This window comes from Falco peregrinus, chromosome 3, assembly GCF_023634155.1.
Source record: "Falco peregrinus isolate bFalPer1 chromosome 3, bFalPer1.pri, whole genome shotgun sequence".
In the NCBI taxonomy this organism is placed as follows: domain Eukaryota; kingdom Metazoa; phylum Chordata; class Aves; order Falconiformes; family Falconidae; genus Falco; species Falco peregrinus.
Window position 1 is genome coordinate 76,508,567 of NC_073723.1, and position 23,503 is coordinate 76,532,069.

The following is a 23,503-nucleotide window of genomic DNA, read 5'->3' on the forward strand; positions in this document are numbered from 1 at the left end:
GTTCAGCAAAACCTTTTATAGTTAGGTTCTTTGAGCAATATTGTTCTTTGAGCAAGTTAGCAATATGCACGTCTCATCATGCTATTTAAAGAAGTTTGATAAAGAGGGATAAATTTAGTTTGATTGATTGTTCTCTAAGGTCTATGCTGAACCAGAAGCAAGATATGTGCCATTTTGTGGTGAGGTGCAATAATTAATTGTGAGCTGAGAGCTCCTCTTCTTACCACTGCAAGTCTTGGTCACTCTCCTCAGCGACTGTGAGATCTCTGGCTGGTAACCTGCTTCTGTCCTCTGTAGCCCCGCTGTCACAACGTGATTTGATTTTGTGAAACACTTTTATTATTTTTTTTTTCCAATTTGGGAGGGAAAAGAAAGCAAAATAAATTATATTTATTGAAGGAGGTTGCTGGTGGACAGTTTGAAATGCTAGAAGACATTTTGGAAGGTGCATTTAGTGGATGGAAAAGGTGTCGTAAAAAGAAGCTGTGGTATGGGAAGTGTAATTGCACAAGTACTGCCAATTGTTTTGTAAAAAACAATATGTATGCTTATGTAAAGCATTAATGTTCCCTGTTGATTTCAAGTCAGCAGTAGTTGTCTAAGCTATTACCTAACAATTGATATCAAAGAGGAAGCGTGTATGGAACACAAAGTGGATTTAATGCCTAATGCAGTAATAGCAACTGTGTGTTAGTTTCAGATGTTTTCCTCTGCCTACATGGAAGTAACAGGTACTGTTCAGGAATTTCTTCTCTTGCATTTCAGGGTTTAGAAGGCTGTTGGTGGTCTGCTCTGTGCAGGACTGATCGTTTAAATGATCACCCAGAGCTGGGTGTTCTTTTGCTCTTAGTGATGGACCTAGCTCTTAGTGAAGAGTAGTCAATGACGTTGGCATGGTAATATTTCAGCACTGAATAAAGTTTTAATTACTTAGTTACTAAAGTTTAGTTAGAGGAAAGAAAAAAATCCCTGAAAGACACAGGAAATGTCTTCTCTTTCTTGAATTGTCTTATTCAAAGTAATATCTGTATAATCCATTTTTAACTTTGAATTTGGTGTTGAAATACCCACATAAAGATGTCCACTGCACCATTACACTGGCTCTGTAATCACTTATGTGACGTAGTACAAGATGTTTAAAACTGGCTGAAATACAGGAACATTGAACGAAAAAGCAAAATACCAAACCCCATAAACCTGATACAGTTGACATGAACTCGGAATTTTCAGGTGTATTTTAGAAATGAAGTCGATCAGCTGGGACTAGATTCTTCACAACAGGAAATAATCATATGTAGACATTAGGGTTTTTAAATCAACATGTGGAGATAAAAAAAAAATAGATTTGGAAAGGTACTTTATGAAACTCCATAGATGCTGCAGGGTATCAGCCACCCATTTAAAAAAATTGCACTTCTAATTAAAAGATACATTATCTCTAAAATTAATGTCTGCACAAGATGTATATTAGTGCATGAAAGTATTGAAACAGGCAGATGTTTTATTTAGAAAAGCACCAGATGCTTTCTTACCTCTTACTCAAAAATTGGAAATGCACCAAAAACTTGTTCCTACAAAATCCCACATCAGTGGTGCTTTCTTCCCTCTGTTGCCTTTGCTTCCTTTTAGATTCTCCTGTTTGTCCTCCGTTGTTATGATGCTGCTGTATGTGAGATGGGTATCGATTTCTTCCTCGCCTTTTTCTGCATATTTCCATATGATGTATATCTGATTTGGTTTGGGGTTTGTTTTAAATATGAAATGTAAGTTTATGAATTAAAGAGCATATGTAAGTTTTCAGACCAATGGGATCTGCTTATGGTGTCCCTGCACTTATACTGGAATTTCCGCTGCAAAATCAGAACCTGGCATGCTCTTGAAATTTTTGTAGCAATTCCCATATCTGAGCTGCTCACCAGAATTCAAGGGTACTTCCAGTCTGAGGACAAAAAGACAAACGCAGAGGTGAGAGGTCAGTTTTTGTTGATCAGTTTGATTCATTGCATACGTGGTATCAGAGAGATGCTGCAGAGGCATTGCCTGGATGTGAAACGACTGTCACTGAATTCAGGAAGACCATGCTGCAGAGTGCTGCATAATAAAAAGCACTGATATGAGAGGTTGATAAATGGGTAGACAGCACAGTATGTTTGCAGAGCAGGAGGCTAGTGGGATGCTTAACTTGGAGGTGATATTTAGGAAGTAGGATGCTGAGTTCTCAAATGTCTCAGACTTCTTATAAAGGTCTTGGCCCAAGCCACCAGTGGAGATGTTTTCCTTTATGTGATTCTAAAATACTAGTAAGGTGTTTTGTTTTTTGGTTTTTGGTTTTGTTTGGGTTTTTTTTTTAATATATTTCTGAACTTAAAAAATGAACTTAAAAAAAAAAGATTATTTTTAGGAATATGCCAGCTTGGCGTTGGTAAAGGTTTTTTTCTCTTCCTAAGTTAATAATGCTGATAGTGTTGCCTTGTCTGCTTATTATAACCACAGACTGCTTCCTGTCACATTAGTTAGGAGGAAGATGTGTTTTGTGGAGGTATTGTGAAAAAAGGTGGTGTCAAGAACTGAAGGTTTGGGAAAGGAATGTTACAATTATGGTGAAACAGGGGTATATTAGGGCAGGGAGGCATAAAGACAGGCCACAAAGCAGTAAAAAGTCAGACTTAATTAGTTTCATTGCTAATGAGGCAAGTTGTTATGCTCCTGCCAGTATTTGTGGCAGCCCAGTTACATTCTGTGCTGTTGTACTCTTTGCCCCTTCACTGTCTTCCTGCTGTAGAGAAGTGCTGGTCTGTGAGGTGTCTGCAATGGGGATGAGACCCCAGGCAGGCAGCTGTTGTGAGTATCATGCAGGAAAGTGAAAAAAGCAGAAGCTGCTGTTTTGTCCAGTATGTGAAATACACGTATAAGATTGGAAGGCAGTTCTTTGGGAGGTAAATCTTTCCCTCCCTGCTATTTTATTTCCACTTTCTTGCTTTCAGGATTGTACTCAGTCCTCCTTTCTTGTAGCAGCCAGGGGAATATGGCTTTTACAAGAGAAGTAAAGAAGGTGTGATTTCTGTGCTCATTCCGGTTAGTTCCTGGAGCAACAGGATCTAAAATGCTTTTAAAAGAAAGCTAAGAACATGACTGGACAAGATTTTTGTCACTTAGTGCCTTCTTGAAAGAGAGATATCTAGGTATGTGAACTTCTGGTGACATGGTTGGCTGAGGAAGGATGATTACACCACTAAGCTTACATCTGCTGGCAGTATGCAAAATAATGTCCTAAATAAAAATTTGGAAAGATGGCAGGAAGTTCATTTGAACAAATATTCATTAATTAAATAATGTGTGAATTAATTTCATTAATGCACAATTAAACACCAAATATTGCTGTTTGTATCCCTTTGCAAACTTATGAACAGGTCAGGTGAAGTTACACAGGTATCAGAAAGTTTGTCCTGTAATTTCTTCCTGAGGAAGAAACAGAAGCCCAGGATTTTCCACATTTTTATGTTCATGCCACACAATGCATTAAAGTTGTCATAATTCAGTAATTTGGAACTGATAGTATCAGTCATGGGCACAAATGTATGTTGCCTTGCTTTCAAAAAAAAAAAGGCTTTGTACTGCTGTTGAGTAAAGTACACCGTTCATCTGCTGTGCTGCTCATTTCCTAAGTAACTTATTAAGGAGTGTAACCTGTTAAGTAACTTACTAAACACGTGACTAGGAGTCACATTTTTATTATTTGTTTATCTGCTTATAGTTTCTTTTAATATAAACAATTGGAATTCTCACAAAACAAAATGTTACTCAGCAGCTCTGGCAGTAGCAACTTTTAAAATTCTCTTTGATGCATCACATGCTAGGAAGATAATTTGTTACAGATTTAATCAACTTAGGAGTGCATAAGCCCAGTGAGCAGAATGGGAGACACTTTTTAGTGCCCTGGCTGATCTCAGTTGTGATGGACAATTTGCTTTGATAATGCCTGTTGCCTCCTTATGAGACTGGATAAAAGCATATAAATAAAAGTGGTTAGCTTAGCAAGAACTCTGCCTGATGGACTGAATGGAGTAAAATTAAAGACTGCCCAAAAAAGGAGCCTTTGCCAGCCGCGGACGTGCTTCTTCCCCGCCCCCCCCCCCCCCCCCCCCCCCCCCCCCCCCCGCGCACATAAACTAGCTGGTATTGCAGAGCTGAGAAGCTGACCAAATTGATGTTCAGACAAAACCGTACATAGATTACTGTACTCTGTGGTTATTTGACCATAGCTTGTGTTCAAAACCAAACAAAACATTTGATTAATGAATAACAGCTTTTAAATGTATTCCCTTAAGAATGTGAATGCCCGAGAAGTGCCCTGTTGTGGAAGGCGGTCAGGAAGTATAGCAATATGATAATAATCCTCTTCTTATCACCTTAGCATAGATGTTTAGTGACAGGTACTGTGCTGCTGCGACAGCCTAACAATACAAATACAGTTTTGTTGCCCTTCTAAAAAGGAGATAATTTAATACTAATATATATGAAGAAAAACATACACCATTTAAATTCATTAGAACTGGAAGACTTGTGGTACATAAGAAATAAACTAAAACCTGCTTGGGTAACATGAAATTACATGCCAGAGACATTAAAATGCAAAAATAACTTTTAAGGAATATCTGCAAAGGTGTATTTTGAAGATGGAATAAGGAAGTAAGGAGAGTGACACATCTGAATGGCACTGCAGCTGACTTTCCTTTTTCTTGGAACTGAGCACCCCTGTGAGTGGAACTCACAAACTCCTTTCTGTTCTGCTGCTTACAACTATTTTTGATTTGTTGGAGGTGCAGGCAGGTTTTTTTTTTTCTGGTAATGAAATTAAGCTCTCTGTTTCAAGGATTATTAACTGTCTAGTTAATATTCTGTCACTGAACTTAGTATCTCTCCAAACTCACCAAAATCAGAAATTTAGAAGGAAGAGAGAAAAACTATGGTATTTTTAATGGGAAAATCACTTGCTGTGTACATTAAATGCCCCCCAAAAGCCATATTAATTTGCAAAGCTGGAATGTTTGTGAGAATCAATTTACCTTCCCATCTTACTTTCCATTTTCCTTTCTGTCTTTCTTTCTGTCTTCCATTTTTTTGGTGGAAGTTGTCTTTGATGTAGAACTTCCTGAAACCACAGCTATAAATCTGTCATTTATTGGGGAAATTAATGGTGGATTTCAGTGAATCTATTCCAAATTCATGCTAAGGTGAAACTCACTGAAGTGGAATTTGAGTAAAAAGTCATGGCACTAGCAGTTGTATCTGCTCTTTGTCTTTCGGGATCAGTTACAGAGTGACAGAGTAACTTCTCTAACCAACAGAAAATCATTATTTTTTCTTTCTTGCAAAGTAAACCTAGAGTAAAGGCTCTGATTTTGGATTTAGGTGAGAATTTAACTTTTCATTAATTAGAATAGCAGCTTTTGATGTACTCACGCCTATCTAACATCTCTACAGCATTGAAGGGATTACCATGCATTGAAGAGGTTCTCCTATGAAAAAAACACTACAATTATAACTCCAACATAAGGGGTATCTATTCTTTGGGAAGCACTCATTTTTTTTGTAACATAACAACAATTTAGGATTTGATACTGTGAAATACATTCCTTGAGAAGAGTTGATCATGGGTGGTGATTCCTACTGCAGTTGCATTCTTTAAAGCCTCTAGTGTCTAAAACACTGAGCTGAAGGAGGAGGTGGGATGTGAGGACAGGGAAAGGAGGCAGATGTCTGGGACAGAAAGTAAGTTTCTTCAATATTCCTTTTTCATGTCACAAAAAGCTATTTCAATAGTAACTTTCATAGCTCATTGTCAAGTTTTAGTTTTAAACTTTCTGTCTTCTATTTCTGTAGCAGCCTAGGGGTTTTTGGTTGGAAAATAGAATTTAAAGTGATCTTTGGGTATAAACTACTACTTGGAAAAAACCCAGGCTTCTGGGAGTGAAGAAGCAATGATGATTTTCTTAGGAGCTGCCTTATGTTCAGGCTTGGTGAATCTTATCTGCAGAGCACAGAAGGCATCACTGCACTGCAGGGCCATGGAACCAGGACTGTCTTCTGGCGAGCACTACCATGGCCCCAGCTTCACCTGACCCACTAGGAGAGGTGTGGGGACCGAAGTCAAAGCCTTCCTCTGGCACTATAGGAACCCTCCTTGAGATTTAGGCTCTATAAAAACAAATCCTCCCTCCACCCCCTGTTTTTCAATATCAACTTGCCCAAAGGGTGGGTCTAGTCCAGTGAAACGCTCTTTAAGGGGTGAAGCCATCTACTCCTCCCTCTTGTAATTCACCCTCTTGGTTATCCTTAGGAGCCTGTGATAGTATGAGGTTGAGTACTTCACGAATGATGAAAAGTAAAAATTCTAGTGAGTTACATCAATACTTTCTTTACTGAGTTTCCTTTCCATCCTGTATTTTTCAAGGTTTGGAAGAAATCTTCCCCTGCCTGCCCCCCAGATGTCAAATTTAAAAACAGCTGCTTTTGTTGAAATATTTATATTCTGATTAGCTCTAATGAAAGGCGAAGCCAGCTTTTTAGCTCATGGGAGCTGAAGCTACCCATAAAAAATAAATTATGAAAGCTTCTGTTCCTTTGAATGTGTGGACTGTTGCAGTGTTCATAGTGTGTAACACTTGTTTGGAGGCATTTGGTCAATTCTTTGAGCTTTGCATCACTAAGCATGACAGGTCCTAAGAGATTAAGTATCTGTTACTGTCAGAACTTTAATCAGTTTTTCTTCCATTTCTGCAAGTAAGAGAAGGATAGGTGTACTCGTAAAGTATCATGAGGATTACACTGCAGCACTTCCTGGATAAACTTCAGCGCTGCTGGAGTGGGGGAAACAGTACCAAGTAATCTCATGACAGCTGTCATGTTTCCAAAAGTGTGTGATCAGTTCTTGAAATGGGAATGTTACATACCTTGTGGGTACACCCAACCTATGGTATCAGCCACTTCTGCTTCTGTTTCCTTCCATTTGAGTGGCAGAAATATGATTACATACTAAACTAATCAAGTAGCAGTTAGTTTACAATGTTCTTCTTCAGTTTTTGTATTTCAGTATTACATGTAAAACTATTTATGAGTGGGTATTAGAAAGTAAAGAGGAAAACCTGCCTTTGGCTACTTCCCACTTCTTCAAGTGCCTCCTGAACTTTATGTTTGTAGAATTTACTGTGTCTAAAAATTACATGGGTTCTTACATGGGTTGTATTGAAACAGCGTAAGAATTTGTCAAATAAGTACAATTGATAGTTATAAAAGTCTTCCAGATATGAGGGGTGGGGTGTGGAAGGGAACTCTCTTGTTTTTTTTTTCTTCTTTAGATCAAGAGATTAGTTGTTATACTTTTTTTTTCTTTTAATAGTCCATCTTCATGACTTGTGGTCTCTGTAGTCACCATGCATCTCTTTTTTTTTTTTTTTTTTTTGGCTGTGGTTTGAATTCCCCATAGTTGGAGAATAGAAATAGCTGAATCCAGAGGAGAAAACTGAAAATTTACTGTTTAGTCTGCTAACGTCAATGAGTTATGGACAGTGTTGCATGCATTGAATCTACTTCACTGCACTATGTATTCCTTGTGGAATGACTCAGAAGAAAACAGCAGTCTAGTCTAATGTATGTAGTCTCTGGATATATGTTGGTTGGATTTCCCAGCTTGTAGACAGGAATATGATATGAGGAAAAATGAAACTCTAGAGAAAAAAGTCATATAAGGAAGAACCTATTCCTATCAAAACTGATTGTTATTGTCTTTCCACTGACAGTCATTACAATGGGTATATATAAAAATATAAACAAAGATATAATAAATATGTGTGTGTACACATATATATATATATATATGAATCCAGGAATTTTAGTTTCACTGTGGTGAGAACACAAAGTGCTTAACAGTCATCTTTCTTAGCAGAAGGAAATAAAAGTGTTTTAAGTTGGAAGGGGACTAGGGCAAAGAAGAACGTGGAGTGGGCATGGGGAAAAATTCACACTTAATGCCTTTCTTGTATCCCTTTGTCAGCAGAAGTTGGAGAAGGGAAGCCCATGGTTTGCTCCTGTAGAAAAAAAAGTAATCTGTGTACTTTGCAATAATTGATCTCATGAGGTTCACTTTATTACTTTATCCTGACTTTCTGTGAAGGCAAAGTACCACGTATCTCGTGTTTGTACAAAATATTGAGGAACACTTGCTGTCCATTCGGAAACAAACTTCTTCAAAGCAATTATCTCACATGAAACCCATGTGATGTTCTGTGCAGCTGATTGCCTGGGTTTGTTCTAGGCTGACTGTTGAGGGGCCATTAATCGCATTGTGGTGGTGACTACATGACATAATAGGGATCATTCCCATGCTGGTATTTATGGCACAAATTTAGAGAGCATTTTTTAGAAGTAAATGAATCTGGAATGAAACATGTAGAGCCAATTGTTGTGTACACTGGGTTAGATGCATTCTTTGAGTTACCATTGTGTCAGAATATTTTGACCGAGATCTTTCCCCCTTAATTGTTTGAATTTTGGATACTCTCCTTTGAAGCGTGGTGGGGCAAATTGAGACATCTGACTGAATCAGATTTACAATGTATGTGATCTTACAGTTCTTTGAAAATCAGGTCCTTCTTGAGGTAACTGTAACTAAGGACACAAATGAGGGCACCCTAACATACTAATTTGGGAATTTTAAGTTTTTATTTAATTTGATTTTGTGTTTCTTTTACTTAGAGTTATAATCTTTTCTCTTGTATTTCCATACCTTAGCCTTTCTGTGCTCCACTGCGAAACTTTACTATTTTAGAAGGTGGTTTTGATATGTTTAGATTTTTCATTTTTACATCTCCTGGGTGATCCTTTTGGTGAAAAATGTTCGTGCAATTTTGCTAAAAATTAACAGGAATTACAAATTAATTTAATCGTAATGACAAGTAAGTAGGTATAAAATGCAGGTGGTAAGGACCAAACATACTATTGTTGCCTTAAACATACTTGCTTTGGGGGAATCTGGTAATATTGTGCCTGCAAGCACAAATTTAACAAAAAGAAATTCTCAGGATATAATAAGAGCTCATTACAGAAACTCAGTAGTATTCTGTCGTGTTACTTCTAGTTATGGTTTTAGACTAGCAAGTCTGAGGAAGTATTTGAAAATTAACAGCACAGGAATGAGCTCTGAAATATTAGCAAATTGCTATTACTTTTCCATTTATGATAATACTGTTTGTTATTAATTTGATCATTCATTGTCATAATGCTCACCTTGCTTAAAATTCCTCTCCATCCTTGCTTCATGTTACAGAATCAATGCCTGAATTTCGTAGCTTGCACAACTTTCTACTTGCCACCTGACATCCTTTGCCCTTGTCAGGCATAGGTGCATTCAGCAATCTGTTCCATACAGCATCAGTAGAAGTGGTCTATAACGAAGGGACAGGCTTTAGCGTGGGTCCAGCAACTCCAGCACTCCAGTGTGGTTATGGTAGTTATGGAAGCTCCAGATATGAAATTGCTAGTCAAACTCAGGATCCAGTCCTGGAGGCAGAGTATGCTATGTGTGGTTTTATCTAGGTACTATTTTTACTATCTTGTGTTGTAAACTGAGTAAGGTATGTTGTATGAATGTTGTCTGATCCTTTAATTTATTCAAATGTGTCAAGAATATCCATTTTGTGGGGGAAGAGCTTGATTTTTAAGTGCATAATATTTTCTCAGCTGCCTTAAGGCAAAATGCAATAGCTGGTATTGTGGCAGAGTTGTGATTTTAAGCTCAGAGTTCAGAGATTAGGGAAACTGGAATATTTGTTTTTCCATGTGTAATCTTTTATTCATTCTCAAAGCTAGTCTAGTGTTAATGAGGCCATTGGTATTTAGTGCTTTGAATAATTTATGGTGAAATTGTAATTCTCTTTCATTCCTAATGGTGTTAGTATTGAAAGAAGGCCTTTAATTGAGAGGAATTATACCATGATTTAGTGAAGCACAGCAAAATATTCTTTAGGTGTATGGTTATAAAACTTGGATAAAGTTGTAATTGCTTTATTGCTGGGTCCATTAAAAAAAAAAAAAAAAAAAGGAGCAACTGCAAAACTCATTTTTGTAGGCAAAGGTATCTACTGGAAGGTTGTTACCAAACATGAAATTCTGTATATTTTTTGTCCGTGGCATCAGTCTATTACTGGGTTTATGATGCTCAGATATTTTTGTTCTCTTAGTACTAGCATAGCTTCACAGGTGCCCCAAATCCTACTTTTATTTAAACATAGAGCATCCTGATAAACAAAGCAAAGTTGCAAAGGAGAGGAGTAGTTGACTGAATGGACTTGCATTGAGCTGAACAGCATTAGAACTTAGTCCCCTGTACTGGAATTCTCTAGAAAATGCAAATTTATTCAAGTTAGAAGCATGCCTAAGTGTCTTCAAGCTATCTACCAACAACTATGGTTAACGTAGATATTTTAGATACTTTTGTTTTGATCTGTCTTATTTGAGGGGGAGGGAAGGGGCACTCTAAAGGTGAAGTATCTTTTCTTTTTTCAACAAAAGAATCTCTGACAAAAAAAATCAACCTTATTATTTTACCAAAGGTTGGTATTATTTTTGTTGAGTGTTGGTGCTCTTTTGTAGATGTTAATTTTAATTGAGACTGAAAGCAGTTGTGATGACTTCTGGGTTATCACTTTTCCAGAAATATCAAAATGTACAGTTAGAGAAGCGGTGGAGAAGAGAAGGTGGATAAGAGCTGTAAGGGAAGGGAGTCTTCAGATTCACATCTGCTTTTCCTTATGTTCTGCTACGGGAAGCAACATGAAAACACTAATTATCCTCTTGAGGGGATACTTATGTACATATATTCATATACCCATGTCAGTACTGCATACACAGGCATATTTGTGCATATTTGTAAATAAAGGTGTATAATATGTGCTTGGAGAAAACATTCAATCACCTGGATGCCTTGAACACACTTCTAGAGCAGTTCTTTATTTGATATGACTGACTCTAGTAAGCTAATTAATGAAATTTTGAGATTCTGTTGCTGTTGCCCCTGTTATTGTAGCCCTCCTACTCCTTTTTTTGATGGATTATTAAAAATGTTGTGCTTTCTGAATTGATACCTGAACTTATAGAGAGTACGTGCCTATCCCAGAGACTGAAGATGCCCTGTAGACGCTGTGAAACAGCAGTATTAGCAGCCCAGTGTATTATTCAAGAAAGGAAAAATTCACTTGTTTCAAAGGTCATTTAAGCTTCTGCGCAGATCATAACCTAGCTCTTTAACTTGGCCTGGAACCAAAAAGATAATCAGTGCGGTGTGTTTAGGAAGTGCTGATTATAGCATATTTGTTAATGGTTTAACTCATAGAGAGTTCAGCAGAGCCTCATAATTACTTCAAAGGCTCTGAATCAGACCTTGACACATGTTCTCCTGTCTGAGTGAAGCTTGCTGCACTTCTACAGAGGTGAGGTCTCTGTGACCTGAAGGCAAAGTTCTGCTCTGGTTATACATTGTAGTACAGCAGGAAACTCAAATCAGATTGGGTTCCTTTTGACTCACTGGACTTTGGAAAAGATTTGATTTGTCCTGTTGGAGTCCTTCAGAGGCCAGAGAATGATAACGTCTGTACCCAATGGAAGCTGATGTCTCTGGAAGACCCACAAACTGCTCCTTCTGAACAGCTCTATGGCAGTATCCAGCAGTGGAGTTTTGCTGTCTGGAGTTCGTTTCAAAGTAATAGCCAAACCTCCAAAAGCTGTGTCACATATTAACAGTCCTTCAGAAAGAGGGCCATAAACTATGTGCTTGTGTCAACAGCTCAAGTGATTTTTAGTTTTCTTTTAGTAAGCTGTAACATACCAGACATCATTGAAGCTAAAAAAAGAGTGTCTGGAAGCTGCATGCTGTTATTCCTATTAAAGGCAGGCCTGTGTTAGGTAAGATTTCTCTCGCATACTGCTGTGTTCAGGCCTAGTCATTAGGAAGCTGGTATTTTGTTACTTTTGTCAGAAGTAGTTGACAAATCTCTGCAGTTATCATACTGTTTCAGAATTAAAAACTGTGGTTTACTATAACATTATTTTTTGATAAATGTACTTTTTCATTCCTAGCACATTCCTGGAAATGGTTGTTGAAGACTTTGAAGACTTGGGAAAACCCCTAATAAATGAAAAGTAGGCTGTAGAAACTAATTTATGCCAGATACAATTAGGTATTGAGGGAAAAATTATGTCAATGTATAATTACATTCCTATTAAATTAGTGATAGAAACTTGTTTGTCCCTGTTAGATGTTTATTTTTTGAGTGGGAAAAATCTTGTTTTCTAATTAGGCGATGCTTTTTGTACTGAAATATTACATTTTTTGTGACGTTATTAGGAAATTACCGACAGTCCTGACAAATTTACAAAATAATTCTCATATCAAATATATCTCCAAATAAGAACTAATTTTATTTAATGAGTTGTATTATTGACATCTGTATATCTAATGCAGTCTATGAACTTCAGTAAAGGTAAAGCAATTGAGCATAATCTTATCATTTAGATTGGTCTGTTTATAGTTGAATAGTTTCACTTGAGGTAGCAGCTTGGATCAAATTACTATAAAAGGTAAACTGGCTTGCTGTGTGGGGAATTGGTGCCAAAAGATTTTATGATGGAAAAATGTTTAGATTAACCCAATACATATACACTAGGAAAGCTTATACCTAGTTTTTCATACATACTTTCAATCTCCCTAATAAAATCTCAGTATTTCTGTTTCTTATTAAAATGACGTTCCCACCATACATTATATTAAATCTTAAATAGTTACTCAGAAGCGACACTGAAACTCCTGTACTTCACATTTTTTTGCACTAGAGGAAGCACACTGAAAAATCATTGCTGTCTCCTGTTTGTGATTTCAGTTATGTTGATGACTGCTTACTGGTGAAAAGGAGATGCAGGAGATCTTGCTCAAACATTACACATAGACTTTTCAAGCATTAAACCTCTTCCTGGTTTAATAATGCTGTTTTTTCTGACTGCTAGAACAATTAGGAGTGTAAACCAGGTAAGGCGTAACAGGAGTGTAAGCTAAGAGGTATGGATTTATTGGTCTAAGGAGGTATTTTTCCAGTAAAGTTAGGCAAAATTACTCTAGCTTTCCAAAATTCTGAGATCTTCTTCTAGAATGTGGGTTCTGCACCCCCACCTCATGCTCTCCACCCCCCCTGTCTCTCCCAGAGGCTTCCAGCTGGACGAGGTCCCACTGGAACTGGAATGGGTTGTCAGTTTTTTTATGCATTAGAAATAAAGGAAGATGACATTTTTAGCCAGGGCAAGTGGATCGGTACTACTGGCTCATCAAGGGAGAAACACTTGTTGAAGTTGAGTGGGTGGAGATAGGTATTAAAGCAAAACGATGCTGACGTGGGAGATAGGAGAATACACTGATTGTGGAAAAATACAGAGGTTTAAGATACAGTTTCTTAATAGGAGGATGCAATTCTGTACCAGTATTGTGGTTTGAGCAAGGCAGACTAATAGCCTACCTATTTTTCATATGGAAGCAGCTTGGTTGATGAGTGTAGTTACCTTTTGTAGCAAAGGACTGACCACTATAGGCCAGGAGAATCTTCTCAGACCTCTCATCTTATGAGTGTGGGGTTCTGGTCGACAGTCCTCACACTTGTAATTTCTTCGAATTTACGTACAGTTCCTCTTGGTAACGTGGTTATTTGGTTTTACATGTTTGTCTCTGAAAGGTAGTCCAAAAGGATACTGAAGGGAAACTTGGTTTCTCTTATTCTTGTGTCCCTGAAATTGATCTTCACAATCTGTTCCTGGCAATGGACTGTTTGCTGGGTGGTATAAATAAATCAAGGGCTATAATTGTCTGTGGGGAACCTCTTGTGAAGAACTTCCAGTGGAGAATAACTTTACTACTGGTTTGCAGTAGCAACCACTTCTCCTTGCCAGAAAACGCCAGCAGAGGGAGGTACTGTTGCATTTGGCAAACGACGTTGCACGTGCCCTTGTCACTGGGCAGAAACGATGGCTGGGAAGTACCCCTGCAGGGCCCTCAACCGTTGGGATAACTGATTTCTGCTGTCTGTCATTCAGGGTTCATTGCATCTACCAGTTCTTATGAAAGTGTTTAATTGTTGCTGTGGTTGTATGTTTAAGCCAAGGCTCTAGCTCCCAGATGCTCATAGTGATTTGAGTGTTTCTATGTAATGAAAAGAGTTTTAAGGGAAAAGGGAGAAAAGGTTGCTCTTTGTTTTTCTGTTATTTTCAACTTAGTTTGTCTTCTTATAAGTGTTTTTGGAAATCCATAAAACAATTTCAAAGGCTTTATATATAGCACTGCACATTTCATTTTGATACATTTTGCAGGGAAAATTTAGAGTCACTAATTTGTCCTAGATTTTGTATGAATCTGATTAATTCAGGTCACAAAGCAAGAAATAGAACTAACTAGAAAAGTCAGTTTCAAATGCCTTGGCATTTTGTTGTAAGCCTGTGGCTTCCCCTGTTTTAGGGGAAGATTCAGAAGAAAAGTAAAGCAGGAAAATGCTACTAGAATGTTTAGCTAATGGCAGCTGTTATAAATAATTATTAGTAAGATTCCTTAAACATTGCTTTTTACCATTGTGTTTTCATCTCCAGTGGAAATTCTGTATGCCTTTCCTACACAAAAGTGAATGTTTCTGTGAAAATTTCAGCAAAACCAGCAAAAGCATTTTCCAGTAACAGAAGAACGGGGAATATGTTCTCTTTCAACTCTTCTTTTATTCAATCAATTGCATCAGAGAGAAAGGGAAAAAAAAGAAGAGTTAAAGATAGTAGTATCTTCATAGAGAGGTGTGAAAGCTAGTTTCAGTTTGGGTAAGTTACAGTTTGAAGACTTGCATTAGGTATGAATCACTTGTGATTTATATTTCATCCAAAGGTGACGAGATGGTAGGCTGCAGGATGTTATTCGCATGTAGCTGAGGTACCTCTGATTCACGCCCACAAGTAAGGCTTCAGCTGGTCTCACACAACCCATTAAAGGTGTCTGTGGAAATAATATCACTGACTGCAGTCGATATTTAATCATGTCCCAGTGGGCAAAAAGTGAGCACTGAATAAAGCTGTGTCTTACAGACAGGCCAAAGGGACGAAGGTGAGTGCTGATTGATCCCTTTACCGTGGTCTCATTTAGCATGGGAGCTGCCAAATGATGAAATTTGATGGCATGTATTTTTTTCTTCTGTAGCTGTGAAAGATATATTTCATAGGGTTGGATGTGGCTTCTTAATAAATGTGAAAACTGCTTTCTTTTGCGCTCACACAGACCGCAATACCAGCAAGCTGTGAAGTATAAGCTGCAAGTAGGGGCTCATGTACAGAATAGTGCCAGTGCTTACTTGAATAACCCTAGCTGCCTAAACAGCTTTTGTGGAGTTGGTATGGTCCCTGCTGAGGAGTACAGTAAGAAAAGAAGGTGTATGGTATTGACTGTAAACTGTTTTAATGTTCTGTCTGCTTTGCTGTAGGTAATAATGCAGTGAGAGCAATAATGCAAGCCAATAGCACATGGAAAAAATAATGGGAACTTATTACAGATAAATTTAATAGCACATTTCATGCTTTGCGTTCTGTAATCAGTCCATCAAGTCAAACACTAAAATACATTAATTAAACACCAGTTTCCCACAAAACTCAGGAACTTGTTAGCAGCCTTTAAAATATTGATACCATTATTCAGGTTGCTCGTAGTCCAGCGTGGATCAGCATTTGGCAGCCATGTCAAGCTGTGGTTACTCAAATTGATGAACTTGATGGACTGGCAGTGGGAAGGGGAACATGCCCCATGGCCGTGGGCTGACTGCTACATTCCTTCACTGAGCTTGTAGCAATTAAAGCATGCTGAAGAACAGTGTCTCCTTCGACTGCATGGTAACTATTCAGTCTTTGGGCATCTGTGGCTTTGTCCATCAAATGCTATGCTTTTGTGGTCTTTTGAAGAGCTCCTTGGCCCCAAGCAAGGGAAACAAAACATCACCTGGTCTAGCAGAGCAGGAGTGTTTAGGTGAGAGGCATGCTGTTATTCAGAAAACATAATCTGGTTTTGATAGCCTTTGTCTAGATCAATACCAAACGGGAACTGAACGTACAGATAACAATATTCACTAAATGTTTAATCAAGAAAATATCCAGCAAAAACAAATCTCAAGCCATAATAGTAGGATGTTTTTCTTGGGTTTGTTTGCTTCAGTTTTTTCCTTCTTTTTTTTTTCTTTTAATGTAATTCATTAACGGTTTTGAAGAACCAGGATCATTACCTGTCTATACAGTGTGTGGGCATATCATGTCCTGTGTCATTGTGAGATTTCAGGCACTTTTTGTAAAGGTTATATGTATTACATAGTTAAAGGTACTTTTGACATTTAATGTAGGAGCATCCCAGAGGGATGACTAAGTTCTCATGCAGTCAGTGGAAAGGGGGAGCTGCCTCTAAAGGGCATCTGACTTAGATGACTAAAATAACCTGATGTAATGCTACCTGTTAAAATCTCACTGACTCTAAATGATATCATGCTTGTCTACAACTTCTGTAGGGTCCTCTCCTTCCTATTTTGTCATTAGCTTTTGTTCGGGTTTATGAAAATCTCTCATATTTATCTTTGGACAGAAAATGCTTTCTTTTGCCTTCAGCTTGTTTTCATATAATCTATTTCATACTGGTTTTGTTAATATTGCTGTACTTAAGATACACTCTTTCCTGGGGGCATTGGCTGTATCTACTTCGAAGTAGTATTTTGCATATAATCATACTGAATTGCATTTGTATCTGCCAAACAAAATTCATGATTCTGTGTAGTTGTTGTCTTGTAACTACTCATTTCATTCTTCATTATGAAACTTTTGGTAATGTAACTGGCAGCCTGTAATCAGCTGGAGTGCTGGGATTTTGAAGTGCTGGGGGTATGAGAAACAATCTGTGAAGCCATAGCGCAGGCTGGCATGTTTTGCTGATTGTGATAGGATCACAGGATGGCAAAAGGTTAAGGAGGCGGACATGCAGCAGCCATATGGAATGTAGGTAAACTGGTTATTTTTGGAAGTGATACTCAGTCAAAATTCATAAATGTGTAGCACCAGGAACAACCTCAGGAATTAAAACAGCAGATTACGTAATACCAAAGTAGCAATAATTTAGTCAGATAGGAGCTGGGTGACCAGGCATGAGTTTACAGATGAGATATGAAGAAGGAGAAAGCTTACCCTCCATGTGCCACCAGGCCATTGTAGGGAGTGCCTCCATGGTCTCTGTGCTGCCTCTCTTCTCTAGCCCATCCTGTGGGTGGCAGGCATTTATATAGCTTAATACATACCAAGAGATTGAGTAAAGACATAACCGCGTTGTTTTACTTTCAGTTCATCAAATGATGCCTTTAAATTTCTTCAAGGTCAGGTGGAGTCACCTTTTAGGAAGGTGTGCTTTTCTCAGAAGCTGGTGTTTTGACTCCAAAAGATTAATCTGGGTAGTTTCTTTTTGCCTTGTGTGTTTTGCAGGCAGTCAGATTATGTACAGCTGAGTGTTCTCACCTAGTCTTAAACTCTAATTTTAAAATGCTCAAATTAAATTATCTTTATCAGTTTTTTTTCATTTAAGCGATAGAAATGTTTGGTTAAATTGAATGGTCCCGTGGCATTTCTGAGGCTGTATGTGCTCATGCACTCATGAAGTTTTACAAAGAGCCAAGGCAGGCATACAGAGATGGCGGATGCTTTATTAAGAGGTGAATTGTAGCACAGAAGAACAGAGAGCTGGGCCAGGGCTTTCTTCAGCAGGACAGACTGGCCCCCATTGGTTCCCAAAGAGTACCCCATGTAAAATTAATCTGCAAGTATATTAGCATATGAATATTACAGCTTATGAACCAATACACTGGCTGAATAATTTTCCATAACTAATGCCGACACGTTGAATGGTTTTTGATACTCCTGTAAAAAAACCTACTTCTGAAATGTGATTTTATCAAATAGTTGGTATATTATTAGATCAATGAAGTCAGTTACACATTCCAAACATAATGGTATGTAAATTAAACTAAAAGTTAATTTTACATTTTCCCTGAGCAATGAAACCATGTCCTGATGGGTATTAAATTTTAATTTTCTTTTGGTTGATCATATTATATTTCCTTTCTTCTGTTACTTCCCGTAAACAGTATAATTCCGTAGTGCTGACAGCCTATATAGTAAATACCACAGCGAAACGAGGGGATCTGTATTATTCTGTATATACTGAGAAATCTCTTTGGTTAATGTGCGTTCAATAAAGTTAAAGAAGCAAATGTTATTAAACCAGAGGAAAAGCACAATGAAAGTTATTCATGTTCTTTCCTTTGCTAGTGTTATGCAAATACCACATTTTTTTCTTTCCTTTAAAAATACAGGTTTTTTTGCAGTAAGACAGGAGGGGAAAAACTACAGCATAAAAGTGCAATAGCAATAAAGATATTTGCTTCAGCGCAGACTCAAATGATGAGAGAACGGATTTCTTTTTTTGGGCAGTGGAGAGAGAGTATTCAATGCTGTTCTCTGTTTTCAATTAAACAACAGCATTAAAGATAAAATAAAAGTTTAAGAATTAATAATTTTTTCCTTCCTCAGCCAAATGTCCTCGCACATTTTCAAAGTGATGTATCTGGAGGAGGAATTTTAAAAATGACCGGCTGGTGGTTTTGCCTCTGTTTCACAGAACTGCAAGCTTGGCCTTCTTAATGAGCTACGTAATGAATCAAATTCGAAAAACCACTTATGGGGCCTTTACCTAGAGATCTTTCAGTCCCACTTTGCCTCACAGGAGCGTTGGTCTGGATGGAAAGTTCCTGTGCCCTTGTCAGCGGGTGGTTGGTGTCTGGGGAGCCTTAGCTAGTTGCCTGGTTTGTGCCTGTGCTGTATGGCTACATTATCACCCCAGTGCTGTCAACCGCCTTCTGGCCGGAAGTCCAAACCCAGCGGCTGTCTGCCTCCAGAGGAGCATCACTAGGTTGTGCTTGTGGTGCCCATAAGATCTAACGAGCCAAATAGCGTCTGTGTGTGAGCTTTGTTGAGAAAGATTATTGGCCGGGGTTGGTTGCCTCCAGGACAGCAGTCCTTCCCCCCTGTTTCTTGCACAGGGCTGCCTCTTCCCTTCCTCCACTCTAGCTGTTTTCGCAGAGCTGTAGCCCGTGACAGTGCGTTGTTACAGCCCTGGCCGCTGCCATCGTGCTGGGCCCCCGGTGGCGGTGGCTGTGGCTGTCCCTCCCTGCTTCAGCTCCACCTCAGGGCAGAGGTGTCTGGCGCCAAGCCGTGGGCCGCGCAGCAGGCCTTGGTCTCGGGGTGGCCATGGTGCGCGTATGGCCTGCCAGAGGTGAAGCTGCTGTCCCCTTGCTGGTGGCATCCCCTTGCTGGTGTCCCCTTGCTGGCAGGGGTTGGCTGTCTCCCGCCCTGTTGCAGCATGCCTCGCTCCCTCCAAACCCCCTGCATTTCAGGCACCAGCGAGCAGCTGTCACCTCCCCCTGTCAGAAACTGGGCTGGGCACAACGCTCCCCCCCCCCCCCCCCCCCCCCCCCCCCCCCGTGCATCATGTCCCCCGTGTACTTGTAGGTGCCACTGCTTACTGTTTGGGAGAATCTTTCTAGGATTAAAAAAAAATAAAAAATCTAAGAACTCTGTACGTCTAATAAATCAATCCAGATTTTATCTATGCTCCACCCCACAGAGCACCTCAAAATACTTTATTAACTTCAAGCCATCATTACAAATTCTGTTTATGTTAGCCACTGTAATTGGGGAAATCTTAAGGTACAGGAGGGCTTTTCTCTTTGAAAATAAGAGAAGGGATGGGTGTCCAGACTGATTTTATCATTAGCACTGCCTCACATCTTTACCCGCTGAATCACTGCGACAGCAACCTAATACATAGTAATATGTATTTCCAAGTGTCAAGGCTTCTCATTTAAAGCTTAACTTAGTTTTAAATCCCTCTGGAAAGGGAAGGCCTTTAAAATACTTAATAAATTCTAATCTTAATCATATTCATCATTATTAAAATTTGAAATAGGTTGAAATACTTAAGGTAAGTGAAATGAAAAAAACTAATAAAGGGCATGAAACACACTGGAGAAATAGAAGAATAATTACTAAAGATTAAGAAATCTAAAATAACCAAACATGAAAAAGCCTTCATCTCCAATAAGCATTTTATTTAAAAGTTTTGCAATAGCTTAATAATATAAAAGGAGATTTTAAAAATGAATTGAATGTTAAGTGCAGCAGAGTGGCAAGAAATATTTAAATACATTAAAACTTAAACTAGTCCTGTCTTTGAGCTTCAAGCATGATTTAGGCCTTGTCAGTTCTTGAGAGCATTGCTTCATCTGTCAGCAAGGATGCAACACTACTATTGTTGTTGCTATTAATAATAATTACCATTGTGGTAGTAGTACTTTTCATAATAAGTAGTGCCTAGGAGTAACAGGGTATTGTGGCTGAAGAGATCAGCTTGCTCAGTCTTGTACGGGCAGAACAAAAAGATTTTTTTCTTCCAAAGAATGTGTAATCTAAACATGAAAGGAAGGACCTCTTAAAATACTTGGTTTTAATTAAAAATTATAAAGATGCAATCACAATGTTGGGCTTTTATTGTAACCTTTTTTTGCCCACTAGTGAGTGAGAGATGCCTTGCTGTGAGTATTGCCTGACTATTGGAACATATTTGAGAAATGTTTTTCAAGAGCTGTAGAGACCTCTAAGTCGGGCAGAGAAATATCATACCCCAGGAATTTAGGGAACTTGATTTTTTGTGTGGTGCAGTGCATTAGGGGTTTTTGAATGGTGTACTTCACAATGTAATCTGTGGGAGAAAATGGAATTAAATATTTTAAAAAATAAATCTAGTAATTTTATCTTTATTTTAGGGATTACTTACCTTGACCATGCCGGTTCAGCACTTTTCCCAGAGAGTCTACTTAAAGCTTTTACTGATGACCTCAGAAACAACATTTATGGTAAGCACAAAACAGAGTTCCTGTTAGCCATCTCAAGTTTCCATCTAAATAGATCAAAACTGTGTCTCTCGAGTTGCTGGAAGAGTACTTCTGTGAGTTTTTTAACACTGCTATTAAGTAGTTGGAAGACCAGTGATTTTGCAAAGGAGTCATAGCCCATTTGTGCCACCCCTGGCTTTGTTCTTTGGTGGCCATGGACGTGTCTGTGTTGGTGAAGAAGAAAAATCAAAGGGAGCATGACTGTTGTCCAGGGGTTAGGGCATCATGCTGGGGATAAACAAATACAATGGAACGCTGAGCACTGTTTGTTCAGTGGTTTTTGGTGGTTTTTTTCCCCCTCCACACATATATAATTTCATATGCAAGGACCAGAATCCAGAACCGCTCTCCTCAGTGAGAGTCATTACAGGAAGCTTATACTGTGGCTTGGTATATTAATTTTATTTAGAAGAAAGCTTAGCTCCAAAATCTCAAGTTAATTTAGGCAGGGAATAGGTACTGTACCTCTCCCAGATGATTAGACTTAGATGCCCACTCAGAAAAAAGGATGTGTATTACCAAAGCAATCTTGTGCATAAGAATGTGAGTAAAAGTAGCTACAGAATTATGCAATATTTGGGTGGAGATGTAGCTATTGCAGCTGTTGATGTGGGCACTTCAGCACCACCTCTAAGTATTTTGTCCCAAGATCCTCTACTTAAACCTTTCATCTCTTTCCAACATTATTATCTAGCTGAGAACCACACACTGAATGCAATTTTATACAAAGGCAGCAACATCCATTTTTTATGAAATATTGGTTTTGTGTGAGACAAGTTATATTACTGATTCATGCTCAACCAGAAAAAAAAATATACTGTAGTGTGATCTATATATGCTGTGAGTAGTCCCACTGAAGTAATCAAAATTTCTTATTGTGTGTTACTATTTGTGGGCTTTGTGTCCTTTTTGCTAGTTTGTGCCTTTCTTGTGCTCCCTGATCATAGAGCAAAGTGATTCCTCGCTTGGGAACTTGGTACCACTGCTTTGAAAGAAAACTGTTCACTCAAGCCCTGGCACACTTGTGCTTATCACTTGGGTGAGCCACTTGAGAGTCCTGGGTAGTTTTCATTTTTAATGTGCCATTGTACATGTCATTTCCCCTTCTCTTTTTTCCTGAATGCTGGTGAAGCCAGGATCCAGAATGTGAATTTGAGTTCCTCTACAAAATAGATGTTATTTGTGATAGGTATAGGTTTCTTTGCTGTTATAACAAGATACATTGATTTGATTACATTCAAAATCTCCTATTCAAGTGCATGTCAGGGATATTAAAATTAATGTTCTGTCACTGTAGCCATTGTAGAGTGAAATATATGCACTCTGATCTTAGTTATTTCAAACAACATTGGGCTCAACCCTTATTATAAGTACCATCTGTGGCAGAAAAAAATTTAGTTTTTTAATCAGTTGAGCGCTTGCGAATAGAAATAGTAGTGCTGCCAGTCTGGAGCAGATTTGCATAGTGCCTATAATGGTGTGGGAGAACAAATTGTATCTTTTTTACTACTGCTTTCGTCTAAAATGATAACCAGAGCTCTAGTATGGTCAAATCTCCTTTTTTTCATTTACATCTCTGATACTCTGAGGGCAGTAACTGTTATATAAAAAGAGTTCATTTAACAGATACAGATGTGAGTGAAGAGGGAGTTTGACTTACAACTTTTTTTATTTTCTTGGTGATAATACACAGGCCGAAAGAACTGCAGTTTAGCTGTTGCATGTGTAAATGAGGGAAAGCAGTGTAAGTAAGAGTAATTCTCACTTCTAAATTGAGAGTATTTGAATTGGAAATTACAGAAATGCAACATCAGGGATGAAAAATCCAAGTATTAGTCTTGGGTTTGAACTCTAAATTCAATATTCTTTTCAACACCTCACTCAGTAACTTTCAGCAGGGTGATTTTGAAATTTTAAGAAGAGAGTAGCTAATGTTGCAGCCTAGTGAAAAAAAAATGTATTAATTAGCAATTTTTTTCTTGTTTTCTTTCCAAACTCTGTAGGCATGTTCTTTAAGCATTTACTAATAGGAAAGTGTGTTGTGCCTGTGTGGATACTGCTGTAGTCATTTTTGCTCAAGAAGATAAATTCATGCCCTTCTTTATGTGCTGTCTTAATTGTTAATGCATGCTTGTGCTGAGCTGTGCTAAGGTGGCTACTTATTTTGTAATAAAATTTATATTTTCATGAGCTATTTGAATTTCAGACACTAAAAAACCAGAGTTAGTCCTGGTTTCCAATCATGAATGTCTATCATCTCCAGATGCTGTCTCTTCTAAATCGCTTCTCAGCTAGTGCGCGAATATTTTTGTGAATGTGCATTCTGTCTGTAGTTCTTCCTAATATGTTTGTGCATATGCAGTTGCTTTTTCTTTTTAAGGGAACTGCCTAAGTATTAGTAAGAGTAA

The 23,503-nt window shown here is 38.3% G+C and overlaps 1 protein-coding gene across 1 annotated transcript in view; it reads left to right on the forward strand.

The window, feature by feature from the left end:
* MOCOS (molybdenum cofactor sulfurase) overlaps nucleotides 1-23,503 on the forward strand; it is a 232,778-nt gene that overhangs the window by 4,561 nt on the left and 204,714 nt on the right. The window contains exon 2 of the mRNA XM_055799822.1: nucleotides 20,967-21,056. Within this exon, the coding sequence (XP_055655797.1) occupies nucleotides 20,967-21,056 (90 nt within the window). The remainder of the gene's footprint in view (nucleotides 1-20,966; nucleotides 21,057-23,503) is intronic.